At 42.0% G+C, this 16,946-nt stretch overlaps 1 protein-coding gene across 4 annotated transcripts in view; it reads right to left on the bottom strand.

Moving 5' to 3' along the window:
* Nucleotides 1-16,946, bottom strand: part of LOC118623434 (cyclic AMP-dependent transcription factor ATF-7) — a 113,798-nt gene that overhangs the window by 3,972 nt on the left and 92,880 nt on the right. For 3 of the 4 annotated variants that reach the window (XM_036250998.1, XM_036250996.1, XM_036250997.1), the window contains 7 exons: nt 13,001-13,141; nt 11,179-11,336; nt 8,446-8,545; nt 7,819-7,932; nt 7,057-7,209; nt 3,995-4,192; nt 814-922 (listed from right to left, as the gene is read on the bottom strand). In XM_036250998.1, coding sequence (XP_036106891.1) covers nt 814-922; nt 3,995-4,192; nt 7,057-7,209; nt 7,819-7,932; nt 8,446-8,545; nt 11,179-11,336; nt 13,001-13,141 — 973 coding nt within the window. The remainder of the gene's footprint in view (nt 1-813; nt 923-3,994; nt 4,193-7,056; nt 7,210-7,818; nt 7,933-8,445; nt 8,546-11,178; nt 11,337-13,000; nt 13,142-16,946) is intronic. The other variant, XM_036250999.1, reaches the window with a different exon arrangement.

The raw sequence follows: 16,946 nt of genomic DNA, 5'->3' as shown, positions 1-16,946 counted from the left end.
TATCTCTCTCTCCCTCTCCCTTCCTCTCTCTCTAAAATAAAGAAAAAAAATTTTAACAACAAAACAAAACAAAAACCTAACTATATGCTGCTGACTCCCACTGTCATATCTTTCAGCCTTTCCTCTGAACTGCAGGCCCACATAACCAGCTGCCTGCTTGACTCCACCTTCAAGATTAATAGGCTTCTTAAACACAGCTTGTCCAAAACTAAACTCCAAATATACCTCCCAATTCATTTCCTCTACACTTTCTCCTATTTCAATTAATGTCAAATCCATTCTTGCAGTTGCTCGGGCCAAAAACTTTGGTGTAATTTTTGATTCTTCTTGTTCTCATATATAGTGCCCCATTTGGCCCATCGTCAAACCCTGTCACTCTAACTTCAAAATATCTTGAATTTGCCCAGTATGGCTCAGTTGGTTGGGCATCAGTTCAATGTACTGAAAAGTTGCCGGTTTGTTTCTGGTCAGGGCCCAATCCCTGGTCAGGGATGTGCAGGAGGTAGCTGATTAATGTTTCTCTCTCTCTTCCTCTTTAAAAATCAATTAAAATATTTTAAGAAAAAAAAATCCTGAATTCAACTTCTCACTACTTTCATTACCACCATCCTGGTCCACGGCTCTAACATCTCTTGTGCATAATTGCAATAGCCTCCCAAGCGGACTGCCTGCTTCTGCCCGTGCACCCTGCACTCATCAGTCTGGACCCCCCCAGGACATTCAGAATAGAGTTATAAAATTATAAACAGTTGAGACACTCAATACGTTCAGTTTGCTGACTGACTGACCTTGCTTAGGTTGTGAACCACTCACCTAAATAGCCTTGGGTCTTTTTCTGTAGTGCAGTGACTGGGCAGTCTTTATGAGCTAACAGTAGCTGTTTCAACTGAGCCACCTCATTGCGTAGTAATGTTACTTCATTCTGAGGAGGGAGGGAAGAAAAAAGTATCAAGAAAATTCATCCTCCACTCTTTAACCCCCAGTGAGTATATCTCAAAGTGATGACAGAATGTTGCCTGTATTTCCTCCTCCAAATCTGGAGACTTCTAATCCAGCAAGGCTTCAGACAGCCCAGGGCCAGTATAGCCATGAGTTCAATGACAGGAGCTACTTACAATGTAAAGTAGGAATTTACAATAGAAAAATTACTCCTATATAGGATAAACATGATACCAAAATTAATAATGCATATGTCCTTTGACTAAGAAAGCCTACTTCCATACGTTTATTTAACAGAACTACCTACTCAAGTGCATACAATGTTCACTGCAGCATTGCTGTTCCAGCAAAAAATTAGAAATGTTATAAATATCCTACCTTATAATATAAACACACTATAGAATGTACTACTATACAGCTATTTAAAAAAACCAAGATCTTCTATATACATGGTTAGATCTCCAGGAATACTGTTAACCTATTTATATTAAAACAAACATGCCCGGCTGGTGTGGCTCAGTGGATTGAGCACTGTCTCATGGACTGAGAGGTCCCGGTTTGATTCCCATTCAGGGCACATGCCCAGTTGCGGGCTCGATCCCCAGTAGGAAGCATGCAGGAGGCAGCCAATTGATGTATCTCTCTCACATTGATGTTTCTATCTCTTTCTCCCTTCCTCTCTCTAAAAAAAATCAATAAAAACATATTAAAACAAACAAACAAATCCCCATACAATCCCTCCCTGACTCTCCTTCAAAAAATATAAATGAAAATAGCCCTCGCGGGTTTGGCTCAGCAGTTGGAGTGCTGGCCTGTGGACCAGAGAGTCCTGGGTTCGGTTCCTGCTAAAGGCACGTACAAAAATAAATAAATAAATAAAATAAAATAAATAAATGAAAATAATATTGAGAAATATATATATATGTCTGGGCCCTGGCTGGGTAGCTCAGTTGGTTAGAGTGTAGTCCCCATACACCAAGATTGTGGCTTTGATCCCTGATCAGAGTACATACAGGAATCAACCAATAAATGAATAAATAAATGGAACAACAAATCAATGTTTCTCTCTCTCTTAACAAAAAAAGTGTATGCCCTGGCCGGTTTGGCTCAGCGGTTAGAGCGTCGGCCTGCGGTCCAGAGGGACCCGGGTTCGGTTCCCGCTAAGAGCACATACCTCGGTTGCACTTTGTCCCCGGCCCTGGTTGGGTCGTGCGGGTGGCAACCACTTGATGTGTCCCTTTCACGTCGATGTTTCTCTCTCCCTTCCACTCTATCTGAACAAAAAAAGGAAAAAATGTCCTCGGGTGAGGATAAAAAAAAAAAATTTAAAAAAAACAAAACAAAACAGTGTACTTGCCCTGGCTGGTTTGACTTAGTGGATCAATAAGTAGTGGGTTCGATTCCGGTCAAGGGCATGTACCTCGGTTGTGGTTTGTCCTGGGCCCTGGTCAGGGTCATGTGGGAGGCAACCAGTCACTGTGTCCCTTTCATGTTGATGTTTCTCTCTCTTTCTCCCTCCCTCCCATTCTATCTGAAGATAAATAGAAAAAAAAAATGTCCTAGGGTGAGGATTGGAAGAAAAAAAGTATACTAATGTAATTAAAAAAAGAAAGAAAGAAATACATATATGTCTGGTAGGTACATATCAAACTTAACTAAAGGAAAGAGAATGAGTCTGGAAAAACATACTGAAGAGGGATCTTGTTTTTATTCTACACCTCTTTGTGTGTATGTGTGTGTATATATATATGTATATATATACACATATTTATATATACACATATATTTCATTATATATACACATATATTTCATTACCTTGTAATGAAATATATATTTTAAAATATTTTTTCTTCATTGATTTTAGAGAGAGAGATAGAAATATTGATGAGAGAGAACATTGACTGGTTGCCTCCTACATGCCCCCCACTGGGGATTGGGCCCATAACCTGGGCATGTGCCCTGACTGGGAATCGAACTGGTGACCTCTTGGTGCATGGGTCGACGCTCAAACAATAAGCCACACTGGCTGGGCTGTAATGAGATATTTTAACAACTAATCAGAATAAGGGAAAGTAATATTCAAGAAAATATATGGATTATCTTTTTTTTTTGTTAATCCTTACCTGAGGATATTTTTCCATTGATTTTTAGAGTGGAAGGGAGGGAGGGAAGGAGAAACATTGATGTGAGAGAGACATATTGACTGGTTGCCTCCCACATGACCACAACCGGGACCAGGGACCTAACCTGCAACCAGTTGTATCCCTTGACCAGGAATTGAACCCAAGACCCTTTGGTCCACAGGCTGACACTCTAACCACTGAGCCAAACTGGCAAGGGCTGGGTTATAATTGTTCTATTTGTGCTTGTGTGGCCTTTTCTTTCTTTTACTAAGCTGTAGTATCTGGGGCAAATACATTTCCTTTTGAGTGTTCCATGACCCTAGTCAGAGTTTACTGATGATTTAAAAGAGCATCCTGGGGTGCTTAATCTAATTTACTTCATCTAGCCCTGGCTGGTTTTGCTCAGTGGTTAGAGCATCGGCCCTGCAATCACAGGGTCCTAGGTTTGATTCCCGGTCAACAGTACATACCTGGGTTGCAGGTTTGATCCCCTGCTCTGGTCAGGTTTGTGCAGGAGGCAACTGATTGATGTGTCTCTCTCACACTAATGTTTCTCTCACTCTCTCCCTCCCTCCCTTCCACTTTCTCTAAAAATCAATGGAAAAACATCCTTAGGTGAGGATTAACAACAACAACAATACTAATAATGATAATAATAATAATTATTACTACAGTTCCCTTCATTTAAATGGGTCTATGAATGACTCATTCTAGTAGCAGATTTGGGAGTAGATGATGTCTTTCTCAATCCCTGGAGACAAGATTTCAACTCTGACTGTAAGAGATTCTTTCTACATTCTTCCTGGAACATTTTCTGGATCTGTCCTAATTTAAAGAATTACCATCTTCTATTATATCGTCCCACTTTTTTCTCATTCAACCCCCCCTTTCAAGACTCAACAATCCCAACAATCATCCAGGACCAACTCACACTCAGCTGAATGTTCTGAGAAGTGAGTTCTTCTGCCTTCTTCTCTAGGGAGGACACCCATAGCTTCCGCTTTTGACGACAGCGAGAGGCAGCAGCCCGGTTGCGCTCCAGAAAGCGCTGCCTCCGCTCATCTGGATCTTCATCCACTGTGCGCCGCCGGCGCCCTCCTGTACTAGGAGTAGGCTGGGCTGGTGAGACCTGTTGCTCAGGAAGGAAGAGAAGTTACTTGAAAGGAACGTCAATACTTTCCGAATTACACTTGACATTAAGTATATTAGTAGGATCTGGTAAAGGGATGTACCAGTCTCTGTAACCACAGCAAGTCTCATCGCTATGTCCCTCAGCTTCCTTTAGTAGTTTTTCCTCATTCTGCCTCTCATTTCCCTCCAGTCTTCTCAGCCCCATACTTAGACAACCACAGTTCAGTTGGAAACTGATTATTTCTGAGACAGACAAAATGAAACTAGGATCACTTTTTGTTTCTTAAGAATAGGAAATCTTGTAAGCAGGGACAGCATAAAGGAGGGTATCAGAAACTTTTAGCAAGACTGGAATAAAAACATTTACAAACCACTGATTTGGACAAGCAACATATACAAAGAACTGAATGCTATGAGTTTCAGAAAAGAAGAAAAGATTTTGCTACTGGTGAGAATTAGGCTCTTATGGAGCTATGGACTAGTAAATTCTTTTTATTTATAATCAGTTATTAGTCATCCTCATCAACCTTCCCCCCATCCTGCTTGTTCTGTTCTTTTTTAACAAAAAAGCATTTTTAATCCCTTTACAAACTGGTGATATAGGATTGTCTCTTATCTTTAACCTTCAGGCTGGTACCATTGACATTAAAGCACTTTGGGATCATCTTCCCTTTCTGTTATCTGGTATGTGTTCTGAGATATAGACCAATTTTATAATAGTGGCAAAAATTAAAATGTAGACAAACCTCACAGGGAAGAGGGTTGGGAAGAGATAAACCAAAGAACTTATATACATATATGCACAACCAATGGACACAGACAATAGTTTGAGGAAAGCAGGAGTGGGGTGGGAGTGGGGAGGAGGGGGTCAATGGCAGGGGGAAGGGAGGATATTTGTAATACTTTTAACAATACAGATTTTTTAAAAAAGTAAAAATGTAGAAAGGTATAATAAGTTTGTTCTAGATCTGTTGCTATTAGAAAATATCTGTATTAGTAGTTCCCAAATGTCAGAGATCACATTAGTTGCATGAGAATAAGCATGAGCTTATAAAAAAACAGAATCTTATACTCCACTTCAGGCCCTACTAAATCATGTTCTTCACTAAGATAATCAAGAGATAATTTTAGCCCTGGCCGGTTTGGCTCAGCGGTTAGAGCATCGGCCTGCGGTCCGGAGAGACCCGGGTTCGGTTCCCGCTAAGGGCATGTACCTCGGTTGCAGTTTGTCCCCGGCCCTGGTTGGTTGTGCGGGTGGCGACCACTCGATGTGTCCCTTTCACATCAATGTTTCTCTCTCTCTCTGTTCCCCTCTCTCCCTCCCACTCTATCTGAACAAAGAATGGAAGAATGTCCTCGGGTGAGGATGATAAAAAAAAAGAGATAATTTTATTTATTCAGACTAATATCTCTTCCCAAAGAAAAAAAATGGGGAGAAAATTTCAAATTCAATTTAATGAGCTACATACAGGCCTTAGGTCATTGCTTTTCACTATACCAAGGAAAGTTTACACTAATTCTCTTGAGATTAAAAATTTCCTCTTTGTCCAAGTTCATTGGACTACATGTAAAGATTAGTGCTTTACCAAGGACGGGGAAAAGGAAATGATAAAGTTCCTGTTCTCTCATAGGCAATTCAGTAATCATGCAGGGAATGAAAGAACAGGCTGAGAGAAAGGAAAGAATGAGAAGGAAAGAAATCAATGTCATATTCTCAAGAGGCAAAGCAGCACAACTTAGGCAAGGGGCTACTGCTCTACCATCTCCAGGGATTGGCACTGGAAGGGGATACATGAGGGTGGGAAGGCTTAGCTTCCAACAAGAAAACTTCAAAGAAGGTTTTTGTTGTTGGCCAAGCTTTAAGGCAGCATATGGCCATTAAATGCTAGGACATGTGGTAAATGATGAAGCAGGTGGTGACATCAGGAAAAGGGGCTGGGCAAAGAATGAAACTCTAGAAACCAATCTCAGGTTGTTGTCACCTGTCCAGTATAAATAATACAAAACTGAAGCCTATTTAGTTTTCAAAGAAATTTATTAAAACTGAGGCCACCTTGAGAAAAGAATTGGGCATCTAAATGGGACTGCTCTTTTAAGGGATTAAAGTGATAAGAAAAAGGTGTATTTTTGTGTTTGTTTACTGAAGCATTGTAATATTGTGACATCACATATTATTAATATATTATTGTCTGATTTTTGTTGTAAAATCTAATCAAGTAAATTAACTTTTTTTTTATTTTATTTTAGAATGAGAGGAAGGGAGAGGGAAAGAGAGAGAGAAACACTGATGAGTGAGAACATCAATTGGCCGCCTCCTGAAACTGCCTGGCTGGTGTGGCTTAGTGGCTGAGCGCCAACCCACGCACCAAGAGGTCACTGGTTCAATTCCAGGTCAGGGCACATGCCCAGGTTGTGGGCCCGATCCCTAGCGGGGGGCATGCAGGAGGCGGCCAACTGATGTTCTCACTCATCAATGTTTCTATCTCTCTCTCCCTCTCCCTTCCTCTCGCTCTAAAATCAATAAAGGAAAAAAAAAAGACTTAATAGATGGGAAAGAGACTAGGAAAACCTCCTTTGTCTGGTGCACATACATCATTTACATATAGAAAAAAACCAAAAACCAAAAATTAAGACATCTGTGACAGTTCTGCATTATCTAGTCTGTTTACATGTAAGTATAACACAAAGGTGGATAAAGAATGGTACATTTTGCTACTGTTAAATTGTCAGCAAGAACCAAAGTACAGGAAGATGTTCAGAAAGCTGAAATCCATTCTTTTCTAATTTTTCTGCTCCTAGATAAACACAGGACATAAAGAGCAATGGCGATATAGCTGGTACCCCATCCAAGGGCCCACTGACCTGTGGCTGGGCAGGGGATGGGGCATCAGGGTGTTGGATGAGGATCTGACTCTGCTCAGGACGGGCTGTCACCATGGTGCTGGCAGTACCCACCACCATTCCACAACCACCATTGATTGAGGAGACTTGGTGGGTTAGGGTAGCTTTTAGTCTCTGTGGAAAAAGATAAGGGGAATAAAAAAAGGTTGTCAAGGGTGGGAAGAATGGGCTTGGATTTTATTACTGACCTTACAGATAGCCAGAATTTCCACACCTACTTTCCCTTAACAGAGGAATTAAAAGAAAATGACAGGGAGAGAGAGCATGCACCTGGATCCCCAAAATGCCTACTCTATTCCCTGGCTATCATCCTGGGCACAGTTGGAGGGTGGGGGTTGTTGAAGCAATAGAGTCCAGATGAAAGCTCTCTCCTGGAACCTGGCCAGGAGCTGGTTACGCAGCTATTCACCTCTTGGCCAGCTCTCCTGCCCACTCATCCACCCTCCATCTGTCACCCTGGAACTGAAACAGCAAGTGTTCCACTCCAAACAATCTGTGGTACCTCTTCACTGCCATGGTCTAAAGTACCAGGTTTTAAAGGTAGAAGAGAGGAGATGGGAGTCCTAAATCAGGTTCTCTTTTCCTATAGACCTCACAACAGGGTGTCTTTAGCTTTGCCAAGTCCCAGAAGGTTCCCTTATTTGGCTCACTTGAAAAACGTAGGCTGATACCACTTCTTTCAGGAAGGGCCAATGTTGCCCAAGGCTGGAATAATGTACTCACCATCTTGGCTTCTGATGGCATAGGGTGGCCAGAGGGAGAAATGGAGCCACTGCTGTTAACTGGTGGGCCAGGGATACCAGGAATGTTGGGCACCACAGACATAGGCCTGGCCAGCTGGATCAAGAGGAAGCAAAACCAGAAGGGAACATAATAGTATCAGTGGAGCCACAGCTTTCCAAAATGCAGTGATTCTGAGATTGGCACATTAGGGCCTGTTTTGTGCAACCTGCCCATAGGGCATACAGGGATCCTGGGAAATACCTCCTCCAATAGCACTGAATCTAATCCTTCAGTGCTATGACAATTTCTATGGGAAGGGCTGGGGCTGTATATTGAGGAAAGTGGTGGGTAATTTGGGAGGTGCTAAGTGCCAAGTGAAATCAACCAATCAGCAGGCTGGCAAGATCAATTCCTAGACCAGGAGCCAATTGTCCAGATGAGTCTTTGTTTAGTGTTCCATAGTACTGGATTGGCAGAGCTTAGTGAAGTGTTTAGGCAGGCTGCCATGCTCAACTAATACAGACCAGAGCCCACGTTTCCCTGGGGCTCGTGTGTGTTTATGAGCATTCAGGTGGAAGGGAGGGACTGTGTGTTGGTAGGGCTGGCTGTCCCAACTACAGAGCTTACCGATATAACAGAAGGCATCTGTACCGGAGGCCCTGGCAGCACAGGCATGGTCTGTCCATTAGCAAGATGCATGACGAGAGGAAGGGAGCCAGTGGGAGACCTAGAGGACACATGAAGTGAAATGCTCACAATACAGACCCTTTTGCCTATGGATTGTCTTTCTATAATATAGCAGATTTTTCTAGTTTTCTCTACTTAGAGAAGCTAAAGAACAGCATGGTAAAATCTTGATACCCTCATGAAGGTAGGAAAAAGCAGGGAATGCTATAAGATCTTTACTCCTTGCAAATTAAGCAAACACTACTGAACTGAAATGGGTGGGAAGCAAATCCTATAAAGAGTTTTGAACAACTGTCCTGGACAGTGTGGCTCAGTTGGTTGAGCATTGTCCTGTGCACTGAAAAGTTGCCGGTTAGATTCCCGGTCAGGGCACATGCCCAAGTTGCAAGTTTGATCCCTGGTTGGGGTGCATACAGGAGGCAAACGATCGCTGTTCTCTCACATCAATGTTTCTCTCTCTCTTTCTCTCTCCCTTCTTCTCTCTTTAAAATCAATAAAAACATATTTAAAAAGCCAAATTATGAATAAGTTTTTCTTGTTCCTTTCCACATTTTGCTCTACCCTGTCCAAAAAGATGTCGCTTTGTATTTTTCCTAGTGGGTCCACAGAACAATAAGCTTCAAAAGGCTAAATCCTAATAACTTCTTGTTTTAAATTTAAAAAAATTTTTTTATCCTCACCCGAGGACACTCTTCCATATTTTGTTCAGATAGAGTGGGAGGGAGAGAGAGAGAGAGAAACATTGACGTGAAAGGGACACATCGAGTGGTTGCCACCCGCACAACCCAACCAGGGCCAGGGACAAACCGCAACCGAGGTATATGACCTTAGTGGAAACCGAACCCAGGCCTCTCTGGACTGCAGGCCGAAGCTCTAACCGCTGAGCCAAACCAGCCAGGGCTAGCTTCTTTTTTTTTTTTTAAATCCGCACCCAAGCCCAGCCAGTGTGGCTCAGTGGTTGAGTGTCGACCCATGCACCAAGAGGTCGCCAGTTCGATTCCCAGTCAGGGCACATGCCCATGTTGTGTGCCCAATCCCCAGCGGGGGACATGCAGAAGGTGGCTAATTGATGTTCTCTCTCATCACTGTTTCTATCTCTCTCTCCCTCTCTCTCTAAAATCAATAAAGAAAACAAACAAATAAATAAATCATCACCCGAGCATATTTTTCCATTCATCTTCAGATTGAGTGGGAGGGGAAGAAGGGAGGAGGGGGAGAGTGAGACATCAACGTGAGAGAGACACATTGACTGGTTGCCTCCCACATGACCCTGACCAGGGCTGGGGACCGAACTGCAACCAAAGTATGTGCCCTTGACCGGAACTGAACCCACAACTCTTTGGTCCTTGGGCCAACGATCTACTGCTGAGCCAAACCGTCCAGGACTGATAATAACTTAACTCAGTGGGTACTTAGGGATAGGATGGCAAGTCATCCCATTAGGAAATATGTTCAGGCTGTGCCCAGAGTTAAGACAAATAGACAAACAAAATCAGGAGTAGCAAAGACCAAGAATCCTAACGAAATGAGGGAAATACTAAAAAAAGATGACTTGCCCTGGCCGGTTTGGCTCAGCGGTTGGAGCGTCGACCTGCGGTCCTGAGAGACCCGGGTTCGGTTCCCGCTAAGGGCGCGTGCCTCGGTTGCAGTTTGTCCCAGGCCCTGGTCGGTCGTGCGGGTGGCAGCCACTCGATGTGTTCCTTTCGCATCGATGTTTCTCTCTCTCTCTCTCTGTTCCTCTCTCTCCCTCCCACTCTACCTGAACAAAAAATGGAAAAATGTCCTCGGGTGAGGATAAAAAAAAAAAAAAAGATGACTTAATGGGTTTCACCACCTCATTCAGTAGTAATACAATAATGTCTACCGATTAAGGCCAAGTACTAAATATAGTTTCCTGTGTGGCCTCCACCATTATGATGAACTTCCTAAAATTTTAAGCATTTTTCTTTTAGATCAAATAAGTATTAAACCTCCTAATTAATGAAGTATTATCCTCAAATAAATACTTGCTGATCTACTGAAAAAGGAAAGGAATCTATTTATAGGGGGATAATTTTATTTTGAGAGACAGTCACAGTGACTCATTTTTCTTGAGCATTTAAACAGTCCGTTTTTTTTTTTAAATATATGTTTTTATTGATTTTTTTTTAATCCTCACCCGAGGACATTTTTCCATTTTTTGTTCAGACAGAATGGGAGGGAGAGAGAGGAAGAGACAGAGAGAGAAACATTGACGTGAAAGGGACACATCCAGTGGTTGACACCCGCAGGGCCCAACCAGAACCAGGGACAAACTGCAACCAAAGTACATGCCCTTAGCGGAAACCGAACCCGGGTCTCTCTGAACCGCTGGCCAACAGTTTAACCGCTGAGCCAAACCGGCCAGGGCTGTTTTTATTGATTTTTAAAGAGAGAGGAAGGGGTAGGTAGAGAGAGACAGAAACACTGATGAGAGAGACACATCGATTGGCTGCCTTCTGCACACCCTCAAGGGGATTGAGCCCACAACGCAGGCATGTGCCCTGACTGGGAATTGAACCAGTGACCTCTTGGTCCATGGGTTGATGCTCAACCACTGAGCTAAACCAGCTGGGCCAGTCCGTGTTTTATCAACTAATTTTACAAAGTAGAAAAAGATTCAGGCTTCATTATTTCTCTCTGCTCTTTACTTACCCCAGTTGCCTGTTGGACGGTGGAGCCTGTGTGATGACAGAGGTTGGGGAGGGAAGGGTTGGGTGAAGTGGATCATAGCCCAGGTGGAGAGGCAAGGAGCCAGGGCGTACAATAGTAGGTGTTGGGGTAGAGATCACAACAGGCTTTAGAGCAACCTCCTGGGGAGAAGAGATCAACAGATCACAAAATGCTTTAAGGGGCTGCTTATAGGGAAATATGTAACTGGTAAAATCTAGCACAAATTTATTGGAAAGTGCATTAGAGCAAGTCATGTTGCTCCATGGTCATGGACCATACCTCACTCACCCATTCAGTAAAATTGCTGAGTTAAGACCTTTTGGCTAGCTCCCTTTCATCAGGGATGATGGCTATATAAGTGAGAAGACAGTTGAAAAATCACCTGAAATCTTTGTAGAATCAATGTAGTCACACAAATTCTAAAAATTGTTATAATTTTTCACAGTCTAGATACTGTCATTCTAAACTTGATACCTGAGTGTCCTGTGATCTCTAACAGGAAAAGGCAGGTATAAGACTGGTGATAAGGCAACCCAGTAACTTCTTTACAAAAGGGCTATGGAAGTTTAAATAATGATCATATTGTAATAAAACAAACTGCTTCCCACTGTTAACTTCTTAGGATCTTAGGTTACCAGTGGCCACATTGGCCATGAAAGCATCTCCAGGCAGCTTCTAGGACCTGGTTGCTGATAAAAAGGAAAGAGAGGGGAAGGTTGTAATGTTGTTGGTTTTTTGTGGGGGGAAGGTGGTAATGTTTATGCAGGGAGTAGTTTTGAGAAGTTATCAAACCAAATTTGAAGGGAGGTAACCTATGAGGTGTAGATGCACTATTCAAAGTAGATATTAAAACTAGTAACTGTTAGTAGAACAGTAGAGACTAGAAGGAGGCATGAGGGTGCTTTTGAGGTTCTGATAATATCTGAGTGCTAGTTACAAATCTGTAAAGTTTATAAAAATTCAATGAGCTGTATACTTATAATTTATGTACTTTTCTATACATGTACTGTATTTCAGTAAATTTGTAAAAAATACCACTTCATAAAAAGTTTCCTTTAAAAAAATATTCAGAATCCTAGCAGATACTCCCTTTAAGTCACTATAAGACTTCCCTCTGGGAAGACTTTATTCTAAACTATTTAATGTCCAGTATATAAATTATGTGATTTTCACTTATTAATTGAAGTACAACATACATACAATAAAGTGCATTAATCTAAAAGATATAACTCAATGACTTTTTACATATGTAAAATCAAGACAGAGCCCATTTCCAGCACCCCAGAAGGTTCTCCTGCATTCCTTCCCAATCCATACCTTTCCTCACAAGAAGTTAAACATTATTCTGAGTTCTATCACCATCAAATAATTTTGCCTCTTCTTGGACCTGATGTAAATAAAATCATATAGTATGTACTTCTGTGTCCGAGTTTTGTTGTTGTTCTATATAACATTTGTGAGATTCACCCATATTGATGTGTATATAATTAGTTCATTCTTTTTAATGTCATGTAGTATCCCATTTTATAAATATACTATACTTTATTCATTTTCTACTTCCAGTTTTTCGACTATTATCAATAACTGTTATGAACATTCTCACGCACTAACTTCATTTCTACACAGACTTAGAAGTAGAGTAGCTGGGTCACATAATAGGTATAATTTATATAAATCTTCTAAACAATGAACATTTATTTGAATATACTCCATCCTCCTGTATCACACACTATTTATACAACTAATGAATCAAAATGTAATCTGTTAATTAACATTTGGGATGACTTTTGGTAGAGAATTTTACCTTGTCCTTGAGTTGTGGGGAGCAGGGGCTGGAGGCAGGGCTGTCAGGTGGAGATGAGTCTACCTCCACCGGCTCCTCTTCTTTGATTTTAATGTCTGGTGTGGAAGGCAGAGACATGTCAAGGGGCCCCGCAGAAGCCTGCTGAAAGAGAGAAATGAGTATAGTTTAACCCTATAATTCCTTTCAGGTTGAATCTGTATCTTCCCAGTTAAAAGATGAACTTCTAAGAAGTTCAGTCCTTGGTCAAAGCGCCGAACTGCAAGTCAAAGAAATGTGAAGCCCAGGCTTTATGAATAACTTCGGCCAAATCCTTTTAATGCTCAGGGCTTCTGTTTCCCTAACTATTAATGGAGATATATCACTGCTTCACACTATGGGTGAATACTTACAAAGATTCTGAAGGGGAAAAAATACTTATAATGCTATAAAGACCCTGAAAGGGAAAAAAAAAGATGTAATTTAAATCCATTCAAGTATTACGATATTATTTTTCAGGAAAATAAAATGATTCCTGAATCCAGTGCCTGCCTTTCCCAAACAGCTCTATTGGCCACTGGAGAGCTGTGAACACTTTTTCTGCCAACCAGAATGACTAATTACCCAATTATCAAAAGCAAATAAAGACAAATTGACTATTAAAGTACTGAAAACAATATAAGAGAAACTTTTCTAGGGAACGCCTCATGTTTGATGGCGATTTCACCCCAAAATCTGGTGCTAAAGGCTAAAAGTTAGAAAAATAGGGCTTCAGAGTAACAAAGAAAGGAAAGGCTGATCACCTGATCAGTGAAAAAAATTAGAACTTGGTCCTAGGAGTAGGACTGGAGAAAATCCGGAAGAAAAGAGAGTACTTTTCTAGCAGTGGTGCCACCACCTCACAGAATTGTGAAGCCATGAATGGCTTTGCAGGGAACAATAAACAATCTGAGACGAAGGCCCAGACACTGCACCATGACAGAAGCAGGAACCGCTGGCATTACAGCTCAGCTTTATGACAAAGTGGATCCTTTGTTCTATTCTTGCCATATCCTGGAATTCTTGGTGAAAGAGGAGTTTGTTTCTTACTGTTCCCTTGTTACCTTAATCCCTAAAAACATTCTTGGTGGTTGAGCAAACTGAAGATAATCTGGTGTGTACGACATTAGAAAAGGTGGTAATAGTTCTTTTTCTCTAATATGATGGAGGTGAGCAACAGCAAAGATGGTTTCATTCCTGCCCTCACTTTTTCTACACTGCTTAGATGTCAGGCCCAGCTGAGCTAATCCTGGGATGCTTGAAGTCAAATGGTGGTGGGAAGGAGAGGCCTCTCAACCACAAGTTTAAAATCACTTGGGGGCATCTAGAAAAGCTGTGGTTCAGGAAAGTTGTGGGCTCATAAAACACACCTGGAGACGATCTTACACTACGTCTGTGCTTCTCATCCAGGCAAGGCAGGAAGAAACACCGAAAGATATCCAATGAGTAAAGGCCTGATCACCTATGAATGGCCTCTCAGAAGTGTCAAATGAGTGAAAATGGCAATGGAAAAGATCTGAAGCTTTTCAAGGGAGACTAATTTTCTTAAATTTGCCTATAAAGAGTTTGGTTTAAAATATCTCACATCCTGGTGGAAACAATTTGACTGATTTCTTTGCTTTGGGGAAGGAGAAATTATACCATCTAGGATGAAGCAACTAAAAAATGAGAGACCTGGGTTTCTAAAGAAAAAGAATGTTGAGAAGGTTGGTTCTACCTTTTGAAGTAGGACTACAAATATATGCCACTGAATTGCCTTGTTTTCTTTTAGGTTTGAGGGAGATAGCATGAAAAGAAGCTCATAGGAAGCTATTAAATTTGGAAAGACCTCCAGTGATAAGGACACTTTATCTTGCATTCTTACAATTTAAGCTGAATGAAAAGATCATGTACAACTCCCTCTTAGAAAGAAATAGCTTTCCTGGACATTTTTTCCTTATATTCTGGCTTTTTTATATTCTGATGGGATTTCATGTCTCACCACATCATGCATTTATGGAAGGTACATATGGTTAATGGGTATATGTTTTGAGATCATATATGGAATTTTTCTCAATTATGAAACACAGACCTGATTAAAAATTTTTTGTCCCTTATTGATTTTAGAGAGAGAGGAAGGGAGAAGGAGAGAGAGAGAGAGAGAGAGAGAGAGAGAGAAACATCGATGAGAGAGAACACTGATTGGCAGCTTCCTACATGCCCCCCACTGGGGATCAGGCCAAACAACCTGGGCACGTGCCCTGACCAGGAATCAAGCCAGCGACCTCTTGGTGCATGGGTCAGTGCTCAACCACTGAACCACACCAGCCAGGCCACAGACCTGATTTTAAATAGTGACTAATAACCCAGAATTCGAATTCTAAACTAGAAAAAACTCTGGTCTTTCCAGTTTCCTTTTCTCCAAAATCTCCTATACCATGGGAACTATTTTTCTTTGATTCTGCTTCTTGAACTATTTCCTCTGGTCTTCCAAACTAAAGAAAGGATTTTCTATCGATTTGAAATATAAAGCCTAAAAATCACAGTCACAGCACCTTAGAATGCGAAGGCATTCCAGCATTTTAATCCTCTCTACAATTTCTATACTAAGTGACCTACATGTAATTGAATACACTGTATGACACTTTGACCTGCTGGCGATACTTCTACCACCGAGCCACACAAAATAAGTTTAACACTTCTTGTACACAAAAACTCTTCAAATATTTAACTCTGAGCTTTTGTTCACATTAAATCTCTTTTCCACGCAAAAATTCCTCAATTTCTTTAAATGCTCCTAAAGTGACATACTTTCTAGTTCTTTCACCATCCTGATTGATCTTCTTTGGAAGGCATTCAGGATATCCTACTTCAAGAAAACACAGGCAGCCTTGGACTGTTTGGCTCAGCGGTTAGAGCATCCGCCTGCAGACCAGAGAGTCCTCGGTTCGGATCCTGCTAGGGGTATGTACCTCGGTTGCGGTTTGTCCCTGGCCCCGGTTGAGATCTTGTGGGTGGGAGGCACTCGATGTGTCTCTCTCACATCGATGTTTTTCTCTCTCTTCCTCTCTCCCTCCCTCCCGCTCTATCTGAAGATAAATGTAAAAATGTCCTCAGGTGAGGATAAAAAAAAGAAAATACAAGCAACATCAAAATTACATCTAAACTACAGAACAACCATCATCCAAAACCGCCTGAAATCGAGCTAACTGGAAGTCCTACAACTACGAAATTAAAGAAGCCACATGAAGAAGACAGGTAGGAGGGGGAGACTGGCTGGTCCCGCACTCAAGTGTGGAAAATAAAAATCAAGAGAATACCTTGGCTGGAAAAGTCCTCCCTGAGGAGCAAGGGGTCTCCATCCCACACCAGGCCCCCCAGCTCAGGGTTCCAGTACTGGGAAGAGAAGTCCCCATAACTTCTGGCTGTAAAACGCAGTGGGAATTGAGGCTGAGGGAGGCTGAGGCTTCTGGAGTCCCAGGAAGTTCCTCTTAAAGCGCCTGCACATGAACTTATTTGGACCCACTCCCTCCAGGATCCAGTGTGGGGGAGGCAGCTTGAGGGGCGCCAGAGACATACTGGGAAGAACTGAGTTATTTGGCATTGGGGTAAGAGCTGGAGATGCAGCTTTCTCCCCTACTGAGTGCTGGTGGAGACCCTTGTTTCTTTGATGAACCCTTGTCGCATGGGCCATATCTGGGACTCCAGCAACCTGATTCACACTGTTTGCATAGTCCTGGTAACTCCCTAAGGCCCTGCCCCACCCAACTTTCTGGCCCACCCAAGCTGTTTCTGGTGGCTTTACCATAGGATTGGTTTGTCTTGGCTTCTGCTTCAGATTTTCCTAAATTCTCTCAAACAGCAACTGGCCTCAATGAGCCCCATACCTAGCTAAGTGGCCCCAGGCCTTGCACTAAGAGCAGCCAGCCTTGGTTCACAACTTGGCTTTGCC

This window comes from Molossus molossus, unplaced genomic scaffold (genome assembly GCF_014108415.1).
Source record: "Molossus molossus isolate mMolMol1 unplaced genomic scaffold, mMolMol1.p scaffold_m16_p_10, whole genome shotgun sequence".
In the NCBI taxonomy this organism is placed as follows: domain Eukaryota; kingdom Metazoa; phylum Chordata; class Mammalia; order Chiroptera; family Molossidae; genus Molossus; species Molossus molossus.
The sequence above is the reverse complement of the archived record's forward strand: the minus strand, read 5'-3'. Positions and strand labels throughout refer to the sequence as shown.